We start from the raw sequence: 23,556 nt of genomic DNA on the forward strand, positions 1-23,556 counted from the left end.
CGGGCGCCGCGCGGGGCCGGGAGCCGCCGCCCCGCTCGGCTCCGCTTGCGCCCCAGCTGCTGCGCTGGCACCTGCAGGACTGCGGAGGTCTCCGCGGAGCTGCGGCGCTGGCCCTTGGGGACTGGGGGGGAAGAGGGGTTTCGACGGTTTCTCATTCCTCTTTGGCAACCCTGATTCATCTTCATCTGTGTCCTGGGGCTGTTTCCCACCATCCAGGCTGGATGTTAAAAAAATTACTTTTTTTCAAAGTGGCTTTGTAAATGCCTGAAATCAGGCGCATCCTCGCAATACACATTTTGTTAGGGAAAGTAATGGGCTCCAATTAGGGTCTGAAAGGCGTTTCCTGTTCACCGCTGGAAGCAAGCCTGTGGGGGTGACTGCCGTTCTGGGGTGAAAGTCGGTCTTGTCTTCACGTAACAATTGGATGGATGCCTTTGAAAGGGGCCGCTGCCTCTATCCTATTCTTTAGTATTCACGTGCACTTCAAATGTTGGAAGAACCACTACCACACAGCATTTCCATTCCATCCCTTTGAAGAAGACTCGTTTTTCCCTATAGAAATTGCCAGATCAGCGTACAGTTCGATTCATTTGTACAGTTATGTCTTAAATACTGTAGTGATAGAGGTGGGGCAGGGAATTTTGAAAAGCATATTCCTGTCACCTGAGATTGGAGCTCCTGTATCTTTCCTGGAAAAAAAATCTAGCGAGGGCAGTAATTTGCAATACGTATTTTGTGGTTCCTTCTGCCAAGTAATTACGGTGATGGGTGTGTCCAGGAGACAAGGTGACATCTTAAACAGGAGTTGGGGATCCTTGCCAAGTGAAACCTCCAGCCTGTAATGGGTGTGAGGAAAGGAATTCACCTTGGATAAAACTAGCGTTCATTTAAGTGTGATGGATTCATTTATTCCATCTTGATATTTTACATTATTTTATTCTGAATTTGATTATGCTGGTTGAATTTGTCCTCTTTAAGGCAAAACAGGATGTACATTATAGGCATGTAATCATTGCAAGAAGTGGGGTAAACTTTTTAAAAAATATTAAATGAAGGGTAAGTTTTTTTCAAATCAGTTCTTGATAATTGAATCAAGAACTCAAATGGATGTTCTTAGTAGTGTGCAGTTTCCTGGTAGTGTCCACTTTTTCGTGGTCCCTTGCCAGTGATAAGTTTTTGTAGTTATTGTTTGCATCGTTGATGCCTTGGGGGGGGGGGTTGGTTGGTTTGTTAAGTCGACAGTCATCAGTAAATAATTAATTTGGAAACTGTCTTCGGGTCACTTCATAATTAAAAGACTTACTGAGATTTAAAATTAGGACCCCATCAAGTTAAAGAGTAAACATTTATTTGATGTGGAAGTAGAATAAGATTGCTATTATATATAGCTTTGGGGTTTACATGTAGTTAATATATGCTTGTTGAAAGGGGGTTACTTCAAGAAGACTTGAGAACCAGGGTTATTAGATAGTAAAAGATGTGAAGAGGTAGAAAATTTTGTTACTTCATTCTAATGTTTTATTAGACTCAAAATCAAAGAATTTGCTGTGGCTCTATTAAAATATAGAAAGTTCTAGCTTGAGCTACAATTTAGGCATTTAGTAAAGGCCTTAATTTTTATAAGTCATTTTGTTCCAGTGCTTTCTCATTTGGTTCAAGACATTACAGTAAGTGCTGTTATGTCAGAATTAAGGTATCTTTTGCCTTACTGCGATAACTAAGACTCTTTGATACAGGCAAAACAAACGTATCTGAGTAGCATTTATGAGGGAATGAACATATAAGAATGGATGAAGGATAGGAGGTCGTGTTCCATTTCAAACTTATGGACTCGTATTTATTCAGATAAGAACTTCAGATTTTTTTTTAACCACCTTTCGCTAGATGAACTCCGAGAGTATTCATACCTACTTTTGAATGCCATTTATGAAATGTTTAATAGGTACATAACTAATTTACTTTAGGTCACTCATGTAGTACAGATTAATGCTTTCTCTGTTTACAAGTCACCTCTGGTTCTCCAAAATGCACATTTCTGGTTCAGTAGGTCTGGGATGGAACCTGAGAGTATACTAATGCCTAGAAGCTTCCTCTGGACTGACAAGAGCAGTAGGGAGAATTATATCAGTAGTTGCAGAAATAAGGGAGTAAGAGCTCTAGTCATCTCTCCAGTGAATTAGTTTTCACTTTAGTGAGATAAACACACCTGTTAATGAGCTTGAGTTTTCCCAAAAGTATAATTCTTCTGGTTCTTATAAGAAAATGGCGGGCACTCTCCATAATAAACAGAAGGAAGAACTAAATAATTTTTATTTGCCTATAGTTGGGAAAGCTAGATGCTAGGAAGGAAGTGTTCTTGCTTTTTTAGTGAACTTTAATCTAAATGTTTCTTGTATAGTTTTTTTCAAAATGTTGAACTATGGAGAAGTAGTACATAAAAAAAAAATCAACCTTCCAAGCAGAGTTGACAGTTTTCAGGTTACATGAGTAACTTAGTGTTCTTGTATAGTTTTTTTCAAAATGTTGAACTATGGAGAAGTAGTACATAAAAAAAAATCAACCTTCCAAGCAGAGTTGACAGTTTTCAGGTTACATGAGTAACTTAGTGTGTGCTTATTAGTTCATTCCTTAAGCTCATATTTGTGATCTAAGATTGCATTTGCCTGGAGGTTGAGATATGGTGTGAGGTCCTTAAATTTTGGCTTTCCAAGCAAAATTGGACAACTTTTTTTTTTTTTTTTTGTCCTTTTTGAGACCGGCCGCACCGCGCCCAGCCAGTGAGCGCACTGGCCATCCCTATATAGGACCCGAACCCGCGGCAGGAGCGCCGCTGCGCACCCAGCGCTGCACTCTCCCGAGTGCGCCACGGGCTCGGCCCAAAAATTGGACAACTTTAAGGTTTCTTTTATAGTTAACGTCCTTGTTTCTTCCTAAGGTCTTTTCATCTTCCATGCCCCCAACATTTTAAGAGAGCAAACCCTACTGTCTCCCTTTCTGTACTTAGCAACCATTCCTTCAGGATTTACACATGTTGGAATGCCTGCCACACATTTAGTTTAAAGAATGTTTTCATGGAATGTGGTAGGTTGGCTGTAAAGTGCTTGATAATGCCATGCATGTCTACCTTCTGTGTGGAAATTGGGCTAGTTAGGTTGATATTTAACATTGTAGGTTACTTCGTTAGTTAATTTATATGAGGTAATAGTTAACCATTGAATTCCAGGCTAGCCCTTTACGTAGCTTCTCAATTACTCTTCACAACAACCCTACAGGGTGTTGTAGGTATTGTCATTCTTGTGTTACAGATGGAGTTGACTATGAGAGGTTGAGTAACATGTCCAAGGTCACACAGGTATTAAGTGGCAGAACTATGATTCCAGCCCAGCTATGACTCAGAACACCATTATTTTCCCCCCATCATATCATTTATGTTGCCCTGCCTTCAGAAATTATAGAAGTCCTGCAAAATGCAATTAGACTAGAAATAAATCCTCTATAGCTTCTGTTACAACAAAGTAAACACCAACTCAGTGGATTTACTGGACTCGAAGTCTTATTCCTAAGGAAAACGATCTGTGACTGACATTACAATAGATATTGGTTGGAGGAGGATTGGAACTTGTAGGGATAAAAGGAGATAAACTTTTACATAAACTTCTGCATTCAAGCTTAATTATTGGCTTTTCAATTTAAGCTACCAGCCCCTTGTGTTTTAATAGCCTTTTTTTTTTAAAAAAAGATAGAAACAAATTCCATTTTTACATAGTGGTCAAATCAAAATTGTTGAGCAGGGAAAGAAACTTCTTTCTGGGTTTTTTTCTCATTCTGCACCCTAGAGGTTGAAACCAGGCAATGTTTTTTTTTTTTTTTTTTTTTTTTCTACCTACAAATAAATGAATGAATTAATCATAGTATATTCGACTCCATGTTGATAGGGATTTTAGATAGGAGGCTATTTCTTGGCAGTGCTCCTCAGTACCACATAAGCTTCATGGATGGATGTACTAATAAGCAGTGAAATGTCCAAAGATGAAGGCCATGAGAACAAGGAGCCTGGATATTTTGCAAACATCTTTATATATTATGGCTCTAAATTGAAAACTTAAAGGTACTGAGTATGTCTGACACTTCAGTGTGTATCTTTACTAGTTACTAATCTGTCTGCCCTGCCCTCTCCCCACCCCCATTTTTAACCCAAGCCTGTCTTTCATTATCTATAAGATAATACCATTATGAGGTCATCGTGAAGATTGAATAAGGATAACGTATATAATGGGTTTTAGTGAATGCTTGAAAATATTTTCTGAAAGCAAAGTCAAGTAGCTCTACTCCTTGTGTTACAAAAACATTACAAAAGCTTATTTTGGGATTTCAAAAATTAAGAAAAAATGGATGGCTGGACTTTCAACATTGATAAATATTTGTATTGTAGTTCAAGGGTTCAGAACTCTGGATTCTTTGCATCCGCCATAGGAGGTGAGCTTAAACTTGGGTATCCTAAACTTTGACAAAGAAAACAATGTTTCTGTTGGATTCTATCCTTTTTAGAAGAATAGCAAGTCCAATTAAACTTTCTAGTATGCTGTATTTGCTTATTTTCAATGGTGTATGAAGTTTAGGTTTTTAGAAGTATACTTTCAAAATTCTGAAATATTTCTATATCTTAAACTTGGAGTCAAGACAGTTTAGTTTCAGAGATAAAACAAGATGTGTGCATTTTCTACCCACCTGTGTTTGTAGCTGTTACTAAGGAATATTAAATTAATTGAAGCTTATTTATGGTGAACCTTGAAAGTTTTTAAACTTGTTTCTGTAACTGCTAATCTACATATTCAAGTCACTAACCTAGCTCTTTGATCTCTTTGTAGGCTGACCAACTGACTGAAGAGCAGATTGCAGGTGAGAAATACTAGATTTGTATGCATTGGGTTTTATTATAAATTGAATAGCCAACCTCAAAATAAGGTACTTTATTTTAAAAAACTCACTTTGATGTATGTCAAAGATGGTAACAGATGGGTGTGATGTAATACAGTAATTCAACCTGCTTTGGTAAGTGAGAATGTAAACTTGCCTGTTTGAAAGATGTGTGGGGCTAACTGTAATTAGAGACATGTATTTTAGTTTATGTGGATATGCTTTGGAGACTGGTGGTGGTGGTCTTTGTTTTGTTTTTCAAAGACTACTTACTATAAAATATGAATTCTGGGTTAGGTAACACTGCAACTCCAAATCAGTCTGTGCAAGAAAAGAGGGCCAAATAGTAACTATAACTTCAAGTGTAGAATCAGAAAATCAACATTGAATTACCCTGGTTTAAGTTAGCTAATATTTTAACATTAGAATTGCATATAGAGTCAACCAGGGAATAACCATTTCTCTAGTGAAAAACTTAGATCCAAAAGTTAGCTTTCTGTTCTATAAATGTCACTGTAGTAATTCATATTTTGTCTTAAAAGGCAGTAGTACTTGAGATGGCTGGTTAATGTCATGATGTTAGGAAAACTTGCCAAAGTTTTTGCCTTTCTTTTTTCAATTAGTTGCAGTGTTGAAATGCTCTCCAAACTATTCTTTGCTTTCATTAGAGACATGTATTAGCACAAGCATCAAGCAGATTAACTTCCACAGTTTTCTCAGTAAGGAGTTTAAGTGCTCAGAAGTACTCGAGGGTTTTTTTTTTAATGCTGCAGAAAACTGAGAAGCCCAATTGGAACTCACCTATATAGCCTATTTGAAGCAAGCTCCTTACCCCTCATGAACAGAAATTTGGAGGATATCAGAAATCTCAAATATCCATCACAAATATTATTTGATGGGACTGTATCAGGTAGAAAGCTATTAATATTAAGGACCAAATTTGAGCAGGTTTTATTTTTACTCATATAGTTTGACTTAAACCTCTGGGATTTGCTTCTTAGGATTGTTATATTGCATGTATTGAATATGCTGAAGCAATCAAGCAGAACTTTGGGAATTTTCTGCTGTTCATTTATACTATTTTTAATGTATCAGTAAAATGTAAATTTTTCTGAAAGTATATTGCATGTATTGAATATGCTGAAGCAATCAAGCAGAACTTTGGAAATTTTCTGCTGTTCATTTATACTATTTTTAATGTATCAGTAAAATGTAAATTTTTCTGAAATAGTTTTTTATAGTATAATGTCTCCAGGAAGTGGCTTGGGCTATCTGATATTTTCAGTCTTAAATTCTGGCCTTCTCTACTATACACCTATTTGTCAAAGTTTGAATCTGTTTAGTATAAGAGGATAAATCTTTAATAACTGATAGCTTTTCTTTATTTGGTAAATTGTAATTGCTGGTGACCAGTAACATCTAAGATGTACTTGGTCTTACCAAAAAAAAGTTAAGCTTTATACATAATATGCAACATCAAACATACCAAGGTACTTTTTTTTTTAACTAAGGTAGTTTTAAAGCCATTTTTATCATCCTGTGATAATCAATGCTAATGTAGATGATGTCTAGAAATTTTAAGAGCAAATAACTTGGTCTAGAAAAAAATACTTGTGTAGGTGAAGTTAATGGAATTGTTTATATTACCTGGTCTTAAAGAACATTCCAGTTGAATACGACATCATTAACGAGTTAACTTTGTTGATGACTGCGATGATGTCATTTGTAGGACTGATGGGAAAATGTACAAAAGTTTTTCTTTTTTAAGAAGTCTAGGGCTGGCGGGTTAGCGAATTAGCTCGTTAGCTCGCTTGGTTGGAGTGGTGTTGATAACACCAAGGTCAAGGGTTCAGATCCCCATACCAAGCAGCCTGAAAAAAGAAATTTATGCCTAAACCTTCATTAAAATTTCAAGGTCCAAATTTGTTTGATTAAAAACATTAACCTTAATGGTTCAGATCCCCACACCGGCCAGCTACCAAAAATATATATATATGTATTAACCTTACACGATTTACAGCAGAAGTTACATAGGGGTACCAACAAAGGTCTGATATATAAGACCTCTAAGGGATTATTAAGTTCAGAATTTTCTAAATTAGTACAAGTTAGTAAACAAGGCATTTGATTTTTCTTTTGTTGTAATGGTGTCATAGTAACCTAATTTTATAAATTTATGTAATAAGCTAATTAGGTGCAAGGGTCCTGGGTTGCTAATTAACAAATAAAACTTGAGTAATAGTGTGACTTTAATGAAAGTTTCAATTTAGGCATAGCTAGAATGGATTTGGGGAGGGAATTCCTTACACCTATCGGTTATGTAGAAATAGCTGTTCAGGACTTGTTCTCTTTATTGTGTATTTAAGTTTTGACTTCCTGGATTTATATTTCAATTCATTCCTGAGAGTTACTGTTTAGAATTATCTGCTTCTATAGATAAAGATTATGGTAGTTCTGAAGTACTAGTAAACTGGAAAGGCAGGTAAATATAAATTATACTTTGGGGTTTATTCTTATTTCAAGGAGTTTTTACAAGTATTTGTGACTCTTGAGTGTAAAAATACAAATAGAATTTGGAATAAACCTTAACCTTTAAAATAAAATTGTTGTTTGTTCCTTTCTTGCATGCATAAAGTAAATAGTAGTTATAGTATAGATATGGTTTTATTTTCTGCTTTTGACTTAACTCCAGCAAACATTTTAAGGATTATTAGGTTTTGAAACTTCTTAAAATTTAGAGTACACATATATATACTTATACCATGCATCTTTCAGAATTTAGCTTTTAGTTAAATCATATAATAGAAAGCTGATTATTGCTAGTTAAACACTGGGAATTTATGCCCTTAATGATGATATCAAAAGATGCCCATAACTAAGTATGTTAGCAGATAATGTAATATAAGCAAATACATATCTTTAGGTACTTTAATTTTCTTAAAACCTAAGTTATTAGATGATAGATGCTATATATCCAAACCCTAGTATTTATGTATTTCTAGACAATATATCTACATTCTGTTTTTAAAAATAAACAAATGAAACCATAGTAAAATGGAAATGCCTTCATCAAATCTTACTATTTGTAGGTGGGGACTCCCTGATCTATTTTTGTCATTAGGTTGATCTAGGTTAGCACTATATAGTATTTTCATAAGATCAATCATTAGTGTAGTACTAAGTTTCTGATTGATATTAGGCGAGTTCCTTTGGAAACAAGTAATATTTAAATAGAGTGGAACTATGTTACTTGCTATTGAATGTAGCAAACTACTGTATACAAGTCAGTGATAACTGGTCTGAATCTAAGGAATTAAAAGATTTTAAGCAGAAGAAAGTAATGTGGTGGTCCAAAAAGGTAATAGGACCCAGGCAGTTGTATGGGTAATTTTAAAGAACCCAATTAGACAATTGTTAATAGTCCAGGCAAAAGATGAGGCCTTGAACCAAAATACAGTCGTCCCTCGGTATCCATGGGGGATTGGTTCCAGGACCTGCCTCAGATGCCAGAATCAACAGAGGCTAGTTTAGTATGTGCATGTAATATATGCACATCCTCTTGTGTACTTTAATTCATCTTTAGATTACTTGCTGTGCCTAATAGAATGTAAGTGCTATGTAAGTAGTTGTGATGCTGTGTTGTTTAGGGACAAATGACAAGAGAATTCTACGTGTTCAGTATGGACGCAGATTTTTTTCCAAATATCTTCCATCACACTTGGTTTCACGAATGCAGAACCCATGGATATGGAGGGCCGACCATAGATTATAGAGATGGAAAAAGAATTAGGCAGTATTGAAATGGTAGAATTTAACAGGACTTGTTGACAGATTTTGGGGTGGGGGAGGGGAGAGTTAAACTGGCTCTCTGGCTTTTGCTTGTATCCCTGGGTTTGCTGGGGAGTGTAGAATTGATTTTCATATGTCTTACTTGAGACCACCAAGGGAGATGTCCTGTGGAAAGTTGGAAAATAAAGGTATTATGTTAACGAGAGAGGTGAGTAGACTAAAGATAAGACATCTTCATTGTACATGGGCATAGGTGAAATGGCAAAGGAGAGGAAAAAGGATAAAATTGGTCACATCTGCATGTAAGAGACCAAGAGCCTTTGGCAGGATCAGTAAGGCAGCAGGAAGATCAAAGTACTGTTATGAAAGTTGGTAGAAGTTAGTTTTTCGTTGCAGTTTTGGATGCTGGAAGAAAATGAGATCATCTTTTCCTTGACATTAAATATTTGACAGACATAGTTCTAAGTGCTTTACACATATTAATTCTTAAACTTAGGAAGTAGGTACAGTTATCCCTGTATAACAGAAATGAGGAAGTGAGGCAAAAAAAGGTTTAGTAACTTGGCCAGATTACATTGCTAGAAAGTAGCAGAGCTAGGAACTAAATTTTAACCCAGGCAATCAAGTTACAAAGTCTGCTTTAGTTTCTTTGCCATACAGCTTCACATACTGAAACATACTTGATGGATTGGAAAAATAAATGTTCATTGCTGAATTTAGCATTTTCAGCTGATGCATTGGAGCTATAAGTAATTTTTATGGTAGATTGATTGGAAAGAGGAAATGGATATGAGTAGTGGTAACTTCCAAAATTTGGGGAGAGATAAGGGCTTCAAGCACTGAAAATATAAGATTTGAGTTTAGCTTTAGGCTAAGAGACATCAAGATATATGTTAGTGGGCAAAATCAGTTGCAGTTGAATTCACAGAGGAGTTAATGGAATGAAACTGGAAGGTATATGAAATGGAGCAGGGATAGACAGGCAGGGAATAAATGGTAAGAGAAGGTACACCATTTCTAAACATGTCAGATATGTTTTCAAATGTTTAAGTATGTTGGGGAACCTTAATGACTCCATGAACTTTGGAACTTCTTTTGTATTTGCTTGCTAATAAGGGTCTAATATCTTTTAGAAAATGCCTTAGTTGGAAAGTACTAGCTTTGTTACTGACGCATTGGTATGACCTTGCAGTACCAAACTTAATCTCTTTCAGTTTCTCTATCTGTAAAATAAATGATGAAGCCAGGCAGTCTGAAGTGTTGTTCCAGCAGCTTTTCATGTAATCTAGTGGTGAATTAGAAGCAACATAATTTCATAAGAAGATCTTAAGGAGTAATAATATTTCACTCTATTACAGTGTTGGCTTTTTATATTCTAAAGAACGGTGTAAATTATCTTTGTTTTCAGTGATGCAGCACCTTAGCTAAAATTAGACATTCGTATCTTGATCAGCCCATTGTTAGCATCATTATAGGTTATTTGGTGATAATCCCTTCTCTGCCTTCTAGAAAAGGAGACTAGCCTATCCATGTTCTGAAATTTAAAGTTATTTGTTTTTAATTTAGTAAGTATTTGATTTAGACATAATTTTAACCTTGAGGCTAACTCTAAACATAGTACAAACAAATAGTATAATTACTCTGTAGAAGTATGTTTGGTACTGATAGTCTTATTTTTCTATTTTGAGTCATAGGTTAGATCTATAATCTTGAATTATGTTCCATATAGCAGCTTCAATGGAAAATAGAGAAGCCAATCAGTCATCTGGGCTTTGGTTCTTTTCTTCTTTAAAGTGAGAATAATTTTACTTTTATCTGGTCTATATGTTGGAGTTTCCCATGAGATTTTAAATGAAAAACTCCCTGGTAGATCCACATGAGCATGTACTTGTATGATTGACCAAAGATATTTGAAATCACAAGGTTTTCCCACCTATTTAAGAATCAGAATCCCATTTCAGGTGCTATCTCCATATGTATCTTTGCATTAAAAATTAATTAATACATTTTATTTAGGAGGTTATTTTTTATTAACTTGTATGTTTGGATGGTGGTCTTTCCAACAGAATTCAAAGAAGCCTTTTCACTATTTGACAAGGATGGTGATGGAACTATAACAACAAAGGAATTGGGAACTGTAATGAGGTCTCTGGGGCAGAATCCCACAGAAGCAGAGTTACAGGACATGATAAATGAAGTAGATGCTGATGGTAGGTCTTTAATTTTGGGGGGTGGAAGAGGGTTGAAGAAGTGGTATTTACTTACATTGTATTTTAATGTTTCAACTAAACAAACCATTACAGGTAATGGAACAATTGACTTCCCTGAGTTTCTGACAATGATGGCAAGAAAAATGAAAGACACAGACAGTGAAGAAGAAATTAGAGAAGCATTCCGTGTGTTTGATAAGGTAGGTTTTTTTCAAGGACTGGATATATTAAATTTTGAGGATGAAATGAAGATACCAGGACCCCTTATTCTTCGAAGACTTGTTTTTCTGATGATTTACCAACATACTTTAAATATCAAGCAAAAGCTTTTTAAGAATTCCATATAAACCTTGATTTTCTAATAACATTTTAAGAAATGGTGTGTTGTATTAATCTTGCAGCAAAAGAGGCATCACTTGACTTTGGAACTAGGAAGTAGTGATTTCAATATAGGACATTCTCCTTGGCTCTTAGTGACATTTAATTTATAGGTCAACTATTTGTAGATTCTCCTTAGTTTGTATGGATTAAAGTTCCATTCCAACTCTGTCTGTAATTTTATTCAGACATTATACTAAATTTTTTTCCAGGATGGCAATGGCTATATTAGTGCAGCAGAGCTTCGCCATGTGATGACAAACCTTGGAGAGAAGTTAACAGATGAAGAGGTTGATGAAATGATCAGGGAAGCAGATATTGATGGCGATGGGCAAGTAAACTATGAAGGTAAATCTTTCTCACTGCCTGATTCTATTCTTTGATTTTTAAGTTAAAGGTACTTGCTAAGTATCTGATAGGTCAAAATTAGTGGCTCCCCCCTCCATTAGGATGTTAAAAGTTATATTTACTAACCTTTTGCTACTCAGAGTACTGTCCACAGACTAAGCAACATCACTGTTTTAGGAATATTAGGTTTCACTCCTGCACCTAGAAAGCTGCATTTTATTATTTTTATTTTTTGGCAGCTGGCCGATCTGGGGATCCAAACCCTTTATCTTTGTGTTGTCAACACCGCACTCTAACAACTGAGCTAACCCGCCAGCCCCAGAATCTGCATTTTAATAAGATTCCTGGGTGATTCATATGTGCATTAAAGTTTGAAGCGCACTGTACAGTTTTTATATAAGTATTGTGGAACAATTTGGAAAGCTTCAAACTTATTCCAAACCCTAAAATGAAATTAGTCAATTTCTGTTCTCCACTGGATTCTGTTTTTTCCCTCTATTTGGCTTTTCTGAAACATATGCTTCAGTTCAGAAGCATCGTATGTGACTGTAAATTTTAGGATGGCCATAGTGTGAAGCACAGCATTTGAAAATTGAAAGGACCTTTGCCTTATATTTTTTCACTTGTATTTTTTTATAATGTAACTACTTAATTAGAAAACTGCATAAAATTTGACATTCTAAAAATTAAACCTAGTTCATAGCACTGAAGTTACAATATTGACGTGTAACCCAGCATACTTAAAATTCAAATCTTAGATAGAGCCAAGAAGGCCGCTTTTTATAGTAGTTATATCTAAAGCATCAATTTGGCTTACTCTTAGTAATCCTGAATAATTGCAGTTTATGAAGTTGCAGCCTTGGCAATAAACTAGCTTTCCCCTCTACTTTATAGTAATTCTGAGGAAAGAAAAAGGGAAATGAAGACTGCTCAGTGATTGAGTAAATGTGATTGGTTTTGTCAGTCTTTTGCCATTGTCTCAACTTTTTGTGTACTTCTTCTTTTTCAGAGTTTGTACAAATGATGACAGCAAAGTGAAGACATTGTACAGAATGTGTTAAATTTCTTGTACAAAATTGTTTATTTGCCTTTTCTTTGTTTGTAACTTATCTGTAAAAGGTTTCTCCCTACTGTCAAAAAAATATGCATGTATAGTAATTAGGACTTCATTCCTCCATGTTTTCTTCCCTTATCTTACTGTCATTGTCCTGAAACCTTATTTTAGAAAATTGATCAAGTAACATGTTGCATGTGGCTTACTCTGGATATATCTAAGCCCTTCTGCACATCTAAACTTAGATGGAGTTGGTCAAATGAGGGAACATCTGGGTTATGCCTTTTTTTAAAAGTAGTTTTATTTAGGAACTGTCAGCATGTTGTTGTTGAAGTGAGGAGTTGTAACTCTGCGTGGACTATGGACAGTCAACAATATGTACTTAAAAGTTGCACTATTGCAAAACGGGTGTATTATCCAGGTACTCGTACACTATTTTTTTGTACTGCTGGTCCTGTACCAGAAACATTTTCTTTTATTGTTACTTGCTTTTTAAACTTTGTTTAGCCACTTGAAGAAAATCTGCTTATGGCACAATTTGCCTCAAATCCATTCCAAGTTGTATATTTGTTTTCCAATAAAAAAAAATTACAATTTACCCAACTGTTGCTCTGAATCTGAGTCATTTAATTAACTGTTGAAGTCTAATGATTTTGAGAATAAAATGTGCAGTTGGTTTCTACTTGGTATAATCTAGATGAGTTTTTTTGTTTTTTTTTTATTTGACTACTCAAGATTATATTTGGCTTTTGAATGAAGACGATACTTCCTTCAAAAGGTTTTAAATGAAAGATTGTGTACCTAGCATGGGAATTTGCATAAGGAAGGTGTTCAGTGTTTCCTATCCTTTTAATATATTTTTAAGCTTTAGCATCTGTCCATGTTGACTTCAGCCGTGCAATGATTTCTTAAAATATTTGTTAAAAATACGGCAATCCAAATCTAGTTGGGAAGGGTCATTATGGTTTTGCCTCTATGTCCTAATCTTTTATTCATGTTTTTTAATTCTATCATAAGGCAAAGGAGGATTTTCTGTTGTAGTTGCCTATCTGCAACATAGTTTATAAAAAAAGTTGTCTTTAGGAGTAGATTGGCAGTGACTAAACCTTGTTTTAGTATTTGCTTGCTTCTACCATTGCTTTCTCTATAATTTAAGCCATTTAGAAGGTAATTATCAGGGTTTTTTTTTAAAAACTGCTTTTTAAATACTTAATGAAAGAGCCAAGATTAAAACATTGAGTATAATTGTTACCTGGTTATTATAGCCACAAGGTTAATTTCCCAGGGGGCAGTTCATTATTTGGCAGGTTACTGCCCCATCTTTCACTATTTTAGTACCACTTATTAAGTTCTACTGGAAAATAGAAAACTGGATGGTTTGTGAAGGAAAAAAATAAGTATGTTTTAGATTAAGGGAAATTATAGGTATTGATAATCCTAATGGGGGTGTTCCGTTGTCACGTTAGGCAGGTGATGAATTTAATAGGAAGATTTTAGATGTGCACTCTGAGGCCCCCTTCATTAGATGTAGTAAGAATTTAGTCAAAGGGAAATCCAAACAAGGCATTTGGTGTGATGAGTCACGTTTCTGGCTGTTAAGGCATTTTCTCCAGGGTGTTAAAATAAGCTGGGGCTTTGGAGATTTATTGCAGCAGTGCTCAGATCACTGCTATGTGTGACCTTGAAGAGGTCTATTATTCAAGCCTCAGTTATCTTACTTATAAAATGGGTATAGTTTATCCAACTAGTTTCTAACTCAGCTATTTTAAAAGTTCAGTTGAAACAATGAAGGTAAAGCTCTTAGCATAGAATAGTCCTTGGCATTTGTTAATAACAGCTCAGTCAATGTTACTGTGCTGTTAAACCACTTATGACTGTAAGATTTTAAAATACAAGGGTAAATGCCTGCAGTGTAGAAAAGGAACTGCTGGCTGGTTAGCTCAGTTGGTTTTAGAATATGATGCTGGTAACACTGAGGTTTTGGAGTTCAATCCCTATACCAGCAAGCAAAAAAATAAAATACAAAGGTACTTTTAAAAAATTGATGGAAAAATGCAATTAAAAGGTAATACGAATATTTTCATGAACTTTTTGGAGATCCCTCATATCACTTTCAAGTCTTAATCATATTGTGGTAATTGATAATTCTTTCCTTAATACCATCTGTAGTGTGTTTGATTTCAGGTAATTCTACCAATAAATCATCACTATTGCCGTTAAAGGTCATCCTTGGGTGTAATGTATTTTCCCTAGAATTTTTAGAAGACACTAATTTTAAAGATCTGATGCATGCCAGAGGCACTACTGAGCTCTACTTATTTTGTAGTCTTGTGTTCTCAAAGAGAAATGCCTCTCTCCTTGTTAAAACTGCTGTTATGATAACCTGAAAGTAAGTCAGTGATACAGTACAAGACTGTTTTCTTAAGAGGACATTTTGTTTACCCTACATGTTAATCTGTTTCATGGGTTAAGTCCTTGAAATCATTGACCCATGCTGTTTCTATTTTTGAGATACTTAAACTGTATTTTCTCATCTAAATGTTCTCTTCAGTTTCACACCTTGTATGGGTTTCTAGACTTCTCTGTACCTTTCATACATATTCTTTTAGTCTCTAGGGTACCAGTCCCTAGTCTGCTGAGCCAGTTTTTATAGGCTCAGCCAAAATAAGAAAATGAAATGAGGCACAGGGATGGGCTCAATTAATCTCTTACATTTGTGAGAACTTGTGTTTACTTGCCTCTTAGCCTTCTAATTTCAGTTCTTCATTTTAAAACTGAAGACTAGTCCTTTTTCTTAAGGCTGTATTAAGTGAATGTAGAATCCCAGTATTTTAAGAGAAATTAGATCGAGTCCTCTAGTCCCTTCTCAAAGTCGCCCTGCCCCAGAATTGGAATCAGTCTGCATTTTAACAGGATCACCAGATCTTATGTATACACATCAAGTTTGAAAAGCACTGTTGAAATCTGGTTTTACTTATGGGGGGGCGGGGGACTGGTAGTTTGTTCAAATATTTTAGTCTCTCGTGTTCAAAAGGTTCAGAATCACCTGTTTTGGATATGTTTAAAATTAGGGGGGATTAATTAGCTAGTACTGCTCAGAGGAATTGACGCTTGCGATTTGCCAAGTGGTCAAAGGTAATAATAGCATTTCATGCAGAAGGGCCAGCACATGTTGAGACTAAAGAATGGTGAAGATGGCATCTTTGGGTTTCCAAGTATGATATTGTAAAAGCATGAGGTCTAATGAGGTAGTGAAGAGGTGAGAGACTGGATTGTAAATTTTGCTTTTTTCCTAAAAGTAATAGCTTATATTTATTTACTGAACATACTGTATCGGACATGGTTCCAAACATTTCATTCAGTTAAATTAATCTTAATAACCACGTGTGGGTAGGTACCGATTTATTATCCCCTACTTTATAGACGAGGAAACAAGCACAGAATAAAATACAGCAAATGCTGCCAGCATTCAAATCCAGCAATGAAAAATGAAGGCCAAGTTTGATAAGAGCTGAAAATCCCCCTTGAATTTGGCAATTGGATCGTGGGTGAGTTTAGCAAGTGCAATTTTAATTGTAAGGTTGTGTGCACATGTCAGATTAAGATGGTTTTAGGAAAGTATGGGAGGTGAGGAAAGAGTTAAGTCCATATTACTCTTGAACCTTTGTGAAGGGAAGCAGAAATTTCATGGTGTAAGGGGCAGTGGGGCTCCAGAGTCAGATCTGGATTTGAATTCAGACTGCCACTTCTGTGTGATGCTGAGTCAACTGTGCTAAACTGCTGAAGGAAGCCTGCATTTCCTCCTTAAAATGGGACTAATACCTTCTTTGCAGGATTGTTGTGAGGATTTAAAGAGATTAATGTGTGTGAATTCCCTGGAACACATTATAAAGTGGAATTAAAGTTGAGGAAGGGTTTGGTTTTAAAGATGAGAATGTTCCTAGGTTGAGAAGAAGCTAGGGCCCAGAGAGTCCAAGAGTAAAAAGGGTCTATACAGAGAACAAAGGAGTGGTCTGTTGTGTCTAGGGCCCACTCCACTTCTCAAGCCAGGCAAGAAGGTGACACCCCCAGAATTTGTTTGGAGGAGCTTAGAAACAATCTTAGTAGGTGCAGACTTCTGCCTTAGAGCTAAGAATGCCTACCAAGCACACTGTCCTGCCTGGGATGTGAGATTGGGGGTGTTTGGGGAGAGGGCCGATGGAGATTGCGGGTACGTTCAAGCCCTTACAAGCCTCCCTTGACGTTGACACGTAGTCGCCCAGCGCTCTGGCGACTCCAGTGCTTTCTAGATTTTATCGCATGTGTGCGTGACCGTCTCTTCTCTGGGGATTTCCTCTGCGCGGAGCTTTGCTTCGCGCGAGACCTTGGCGAGCGCACCTGCCTCCCTTCCCCCACCACTGGTGAGCAAACTGCGGGTCCCCTGCGCGCGCTGGGAGCCCGCGGGCCAGAGGCACCGCCTAGCAACCGGACTCCAGCCTCCGACCGGCCGGGGAGAGGAGGCCGCAATGGAGCAGCCAGTCCTCGCCATCACCTCCACCTCAGTAAGGGAAGACCCGGGCCGTGGAAATTCGTTAGTCATGGCCTCGGTACGGTTGTCATCTTGCTGCCCCCTCTACCTTCCTCTCGCCAGGCCCCTCTGCCCTTTCCCCATGTCTCTAATCTCAGGCCCTTGTGCCCCTCCATTCTCCCTTTTCTCTCCCTGCCCTCACGTCTATGGTGGTCCTTTCTTCCTGGTCTTCATCTGATTTTAACTTCGTTTTATTTCCTTTTCCCTCGCTGCCTCCCATAACCTTCCTCATTCGCCCTTTGTTTTCTGTATTTTTTCCTTCTTCCCATTACTCCTTGCACTGCACAACTGCCTTAGTAGAGTGATTGGATTTCTCTTTCCTTCCGTCTGCCCCCTGAAAATGGGTTTTTCATTCCCCAATCTATCAGATATGTTTTGCCCTGCCTCCTACTTTAGTACTATGTGAAACTACCTCTGTTTAGTTTTTAAATATATTTGGATGAGGAATGTTTAACTTATCTTTTCATCTTTTCCCTTAAGTGAATTTAAAATGGTAGATGAGTGGAGTTTAGATCACTTGCCTTGGGCAAAACAAAATAGCAGCTGCCAATTACCTTCCTCTGTATTTATCATGTTTATTTCCCTGTCCTTACCTCTCATTTCCTTGGTTCTGGGTAGAGGTGGGAGACCTGTCTTGACCTGCCTGAGAAAGTTTTCTTCTGTGACTATAAAATATGCCACAGAGAAGATTCAATTTAAGAAGATACCTCAAAAAGTTCGTGGAAAGATTAATATCTTTTAATTCAGTTTTTCCATGAGCTTTTTAAAGTACCCTCGTAAATCTAATAAAGAAATGTATAGTTAGAAATTCAGATTTAGCTGTGTGTATAAAACAATATTTTTTAGAGAAATATACAAATTTCATAGTAAAAGTAAAGCCCAATTATACTTAAAAGTACAGTGAATTTCAGTTATTAAACAGGAAGAATGAATTATATTAGTTTTACTGGCTAGATTGTTTATTATTTTCAATGTGCCCTTGCTTGAGATGACCCATATTTCATAGTAATTACAAAAGCATTATAAATGAAAGTATAATTCAATATTTTAATTATTTTATCTAGAAGTGTTGGGAAAATATAGGAAAAATGGTCAGGGCCCCTCAGATGTTCAGAATCTTGCCGAGCATTTGATGTAAACAGGCACATGCACTCATGTGTTCCTTGGTTATCGTCTAGTGTAACTGCGCATGTGCACCCAGGTGTCCTGGGTTATGGATTTAAGTATAAGGATGAGTGACTCTGATCCACAGCGCCTCCCATCCCAGGGATGCCCCCCAGTGGGGGGGAGCATGGGGAGATCACTACTGCTGCTGGAGGCTGCTGCTGCTAGTGCCCTCGGGAGCCTCTCTGCAAGACCACTGCCGGACCTGTAAGCTGCTGCCGCTGAGGAAGCTGAGGGCTGAGCTCATGTCATCTGCCAACAGCTCCTGGAGTCTTTCCCAATTACCTAGCATGGATCTGCGTGTGAAGGGTCTGGGGACCCAGTCTGTACAATGGGTTTGGAGGGCCTGAGCCCTAGCTCTGACAATATAAATGGAAACTTAGTATAACTAAAATAACTAAAATAATGAAACATTTTGGCTTTAGTTAGGATTGCCTTACTTTACAAGAAGAAACAGTATGAAAGAAAAAACTAAACAGCTGTGTTCTGTGGACAGTGGGGCTGAAACAAATGTGGAATAACAATAAATGGGTGTAGAGTATTTACTATGGAAGGCTTCCTCAGAAACAGGAATTCCAAAATATGCTTCTTAACTTGGTAGATGAGATGTTAAAAGCTGCCATTTATTAAGCACTTCATATGTATGATGCCTTATTCTCACGCCAACTCTGGAAGTGCCCTATTTTTATACTCTTGTGAGGAAGTAAAGGTGCACAAGGGTTGAGTAACTTGCCCAGTGCCCTTAGCTGGTAATGGCTAAGCTTCAGTTCAAGCCCAAGTCTGTCCGACTTCAATCCCTTCTTCTTCCTAAGAACACCAAACTTTGTCACATCTAATATCCTTACAACATTTTTGTGAGATGGGGATGTTTATTACTCTAATTTTACCCAAAAGGATTTTGGACACTTAATTTGGTTGTACATGTTAGAAATAAACAAAGAAAAAGATATTTAAAAGCACGTAAGATCATGAAATAGCAATTTAAAGCAACATTATAGGCAAAATTTGTCACGGTGTAGCTTTTATTTTAATGAAGGCTTATCAGTTTGATGCAAGTATTAATTTCTTCAATTAAATGTTTTATAAATTATATTTAATTTCAAGGGATCACATCTCAAACAAATAAGCATATTTTGTGTTTATTAATAGAAACGAACCCGGAAGACTTCATCTTTTGAAAGAGAGGGATGGTGGAGAATAGCATTAACAGTATGTATATTTTCAGACTTTCTTATTTAAATTATCCCTATTCTCATTAGTATTTTAATCAGTCTTACTTTTTATGTCGGTAACACTTAATTACGAGAAAACAGTAGTTGTTCAAATCTACATGAGCCTCATTTCATACTTAGAATTTTAGTATAAGCATATGAATAAGAAATTAGCTTTGAAGTTTGAATGCAATAAAAGCACGGGAAAGTAAAGCGGTAACACTTAATTACGAGAAAACAGTAGTTGTTCAAATCTACATGAGCCTCATTTCATACTTAGAATTTTAGTATCAGCATATGAATAAGAAATTAGCTTTGAAGTTTGAATGCAATAAAAGCACGGGAAAGTAAAGCAACTCTAGGAATCCAGGTGCTTTACAGAATATTTATGTAAGCCTAACCTGTGATCTTATGATCTTGGTAAGATTGCACAAGAAAGAAAAAATATACATTCTGGAAAGGTGGTTTGGTTTTGGATTTTATCTTAGATGGTATAGATCTATGATAATATTTGTTAACATGGTCAGTGTATGAAAGCAAGACGGTAATATATGGGAGAAAAATGTCAAGAGACAGTTTCTATATTGCAAATATATTTTCTATTAACACCCATCAATAATAGAGAAGCTCCATGGCTCTGAGCCTTTGTGGAATTGAACTAATTTTAATGGTGGAATTGAGCTGAGTGGTCAGTGAAAAGATGGCCACAAAAGCAGCAGTGACTAAACTTTTAAGTTCTGGCAATTCAGCCACACTGTGGTTGTGATTTGAAAGTACCAAGCCTCTTACTGAACTAGGTAGACCATATGCTGTGCCAGTTCGTCCTCAGTCTCGTGTTATTATCCTTTAGCTTCCCACTTGAGGGCTTGGAACGAAATGTAGTATCTGCTAAGCAGAAGTAGGGTAGCTTTTAGTTAGTCAAGAAACTATTCTAGGGCTGGCCAGTTAACTCATTTGGAAGATCCATAGTACTGATAACACCAAGGTCAAGGGTTCAGAAGTTACCTTTCAAAAAGTTAAACTTCCATTATAACCCATTTGCTATAATTCAGGAATTGTTTCAGAAAGGAAATAATCATTATTTTTTTGAAATATTGTTCATTATATTTAGTAGAATTTCATTAAACTTGAGAACAATGAGAAAAGCTACTTAGGCTCTTCCAAGAACGGTGCTTTAGGAGAAGTTACAGGTTTACACAATGATCTTAAAACTGATTTTTTCCACAGAGTACACCTATACCTGGCACTTATCACTTGAAAACTTTTATAGAAGAATCCCTATTAAATCCAGTGATAGCAACCTACAATTTTAAAAATGAAGGAAGGAAAAAGCCACCTCTTGTGCAAAGAAACAATCCAGTCATAAATGATCTTCCACTGTACACGCCTCCTGATTTCCTGGACCTGTTAAAGAAGCAAATGGCCTCTTACTCATTCAAAGACAAACCACGGCCAAGCCCCAGCAAACTAGTTTACAAAGATCAGGTAAAGCATTACTAGCACATTGGTTTTTGTGGGAAAGCTACTAAGAGACCCCGAGGGAAACATTCTTCATACATAGAGTATATCTTCCCCTAGGAGAAAAGGAAAACCTTCAAATATCTTATTTCCTATAGGAATCAAACAAAGCCTGCCTGATTGACAAATGTGTCCAGTAAGATTTTTCCTGTGAGTTCTTAACCTAAGGAGAGTACACGGGGAGAAATTTTTCTCTCTTAAGTGACTCTTGGCGGGACTCCCCCAGCCTGACGAACCTCTGGGATCTTATCTGTAATAGGGCTATGCTCTGGTCTCTTCAAGCAGTTTATATGGTGAACCCTCCTCTTTTAAAGAGAAAACCCCGCCTCTCGGTGAGTATCCTTATTACACTGTGAATATAACTATATACCGTAGGGAAGCTTTTAAAAATTTTTCTTGTAGAAATGAGCATGTGGTCCCAGGGGGTCAGATCTACTCTCAGCTCCACCAATTCATTCACAGCTTGGATAATATAGAGCACTACTATGCTGACATAGTGTGCTAGGCTCTGTGGAGGGAAGCTGTACCTGACCCATCAATATTTAAGTAACAATACAAAAGACAAAATATATCAAGTGCTGAGATAAATAGTGTAGCAGGAAATGCCAAGGGAAAATTCACTGTAGGCTGGATTGAAAGGCTGGAAAGCTCCCTGTATTAAGTAGGACTTAACTAGACCTATAATACATCTTTTATATGGCTCCTAATAGTTTACCATGGGCTTCCATTTATATTGTCTGAGTTGCTTCTTTCTTAAGCATTCTGAAATAGGTAGAACAGATGTTATCTTCACTTTACGTGCATGAAAACTGAGAAGAGTAGAGACTTAGTAACTTGTTCAAAGGCCCATAGCTAATAAATAGGTAGTCAAAGCAACACTTTATTGAGCATTTCTGAAGGCATGGCTTGTTCAAGGGACAGAGTTGTGACTTGGACTTTGTTACTTGGGACTCTGGACACTTGTCTCAGCTCTCTGTGCCTTAATATCTCCCATTTATGAAGAGGCTAATAATAGTATCAGTCTTTACAACTGCATCAGGATGTTATTGTGATAACCTGAGAAGAAATGCATTGCAATTGGAGGTTGAATTAAGTATAATGGGTTGTGACTGTTAAGGTGGACAAGAAATTTTCAGCAGGATGAGCACATGTGTTCAACATGTGGACCCTTCCTACTGCTTTACAAATTATAGCTTTGAAACAGAACAGAATGATAAGTGTTTATTGGGTAAGTCTTATCCTGTTAGCTTCAGTGGATTAATACAAGCACTAGATTATACTTGGACTTTTATGGCTTGGTAGCAGGTAACCAAGCTACATGTGAAATTTTTCTGGCCACTTCAAATGCAAAGTCATTTCTTTTCCTTCTCTGCCATTTACTTCCCTTCTGCTTCCTCTTTTCTTGCTTTTATAGGTCTCTGAGGGTTGGCCCAAGGCCCACTGTCAAAAAGAGAAAACAGAAGGCTGGTATTAGGCAAAACTACAAGCTTTAAAAGACCTACTGAGAGGGATGGATAAAGCCTTCTGAAAATATACTTCCCTGTTTGTTTTCTTTTCTCTTCTCATTCCTGCCTGCCACAAAGGATTAAGCTCCAGAAACTGGAAGAATTCAATGTTTTCCTAATTTTCTATTTCAAACGTGTATATGAAGAGAGATATTAAGATGTAACATTGTTTACTTAACAATAAAATTCATAATTCTGGTATTTTAAGACCAGAATCAGTAGAATTTGAATTTTAGGTAGATATAGTGTACATTAGTATTTAAGATAGAACNACAAAGGATTAAGCTCCAGAAACTGGAAGAATTCAATGTTTTCCTAATTTTCTATTTCAAAGGTGTATATGAAGAGAGATATTAAGATGTAACATTGTTTACTTAACAATAAAATTCATAATTCTGGTATTTTAAGAACAGAATCAGTAGAATTTGAATTTTAGGTAGATATAGTGTACATTAGTATTTAAGATAGAACAGCACTCTCAAGCTCCACAATTTTTAATAGAATATTCACTTTATATCTCATCATGACTGCTTTTTACTTGTAAAAAGTTCTTACTATTTTTAATACTTTTATTCCAAAGCATGTAACTCAACTGGAGAATTTATCAAAGAGTCTGATTTCGTATATATATAAAAATATATTTGAATGTGTTTTTGTGTATGCATGTCTGTACATTCATTCATTTGTATCTGGCCATTTCCAAAGAGGATTTGAGGTAGCATCACAATTTTTATAATAACTTTTATCTTTTATCAGAGAAATGGTACATTTTTACTGTAGAATATATGAGGGTCTTCAAAAAGTCCATGGAAAGATTTGTATTATTTTCTTTTTTTTGTTTGTTTTTTTCTTTTGTCTTTTTCCGTGTCCGGCAACGGATCGCAACCCTCAGTGT

General features: G+C 36.5%; 2 protein-coding genes across 2 annotated transcripts in view; both read left to right on the top strand.

Moving 5' to 3' along the window:
- Positions 1-13,299, top strand: part of LOC103601992 (calmodulin-like) — a 14,940-nt gene extending 1,641 nt beyond the window's left edge. The window contains exons 2-6 of the mRNA XM_008586396.1: positions 4,869-4,899; positions 10,773-10,916; positions 11,010-11,116; positions 11,507-11,642; positions 12,652-13,299. Of these exons, the coding sequence (XP_008584618.1) occupies positions 4,869-4,899; positions 10,773-10,916; positions 11,010-11,116; positions 11,507-11,642; positions 12,652-12,680 (447 nt within the window). The 3' untranslated portion in view covers positions 12,681-13,299. The remainder of the gene's footprint in view (positions 1-4,868; positions 4,900-10,772; positions 10,917-11,009; positions 11,117-11,506; positions 11,643-12,651) is intronic.
- A 3,902-nt stretch (positions 13,300-17,201) lies between these two features.
- LOC103601993 (chromosome unknown open reading frame, human C2orf61) overlaps positions 17,202-23,556 on the top strand; it is a 46,744-nt gene continuing 40,389 nt past the window's right edge. Inside the window, exons 1-3 of the mRNA XM_008586397.1 lie at positions 17,202-17,282; positions 19,577-19,636; positions 20,866-21,123. Coding sequence (XP_008584619.1) covers positions 17,202-17,282; positions 19,577-19,636; positions 20,866-21,123 — 399 coding nt within the window. The remainder of the gene's footprint in view (positions 17,283-19,576; positions 19,637-20,865; positions 21,124-23,556) is intronic.

This window comes from Galeopterus variegatus, unplaced genomic scaffold, assembly GCF_000696425.1.
Source record: "Galeopterus variegatus unplaced genomic scaffold, G_variegatus-3.0.2 Scaffold3974, whole genome shotgun sequence".
Lineage (NCBI taxonomy): Eukaryota > Metazoa > Chordata > Mammalia > Dermoptera > Cynocephalidae > Galeopterus > Galeopterus variegatus.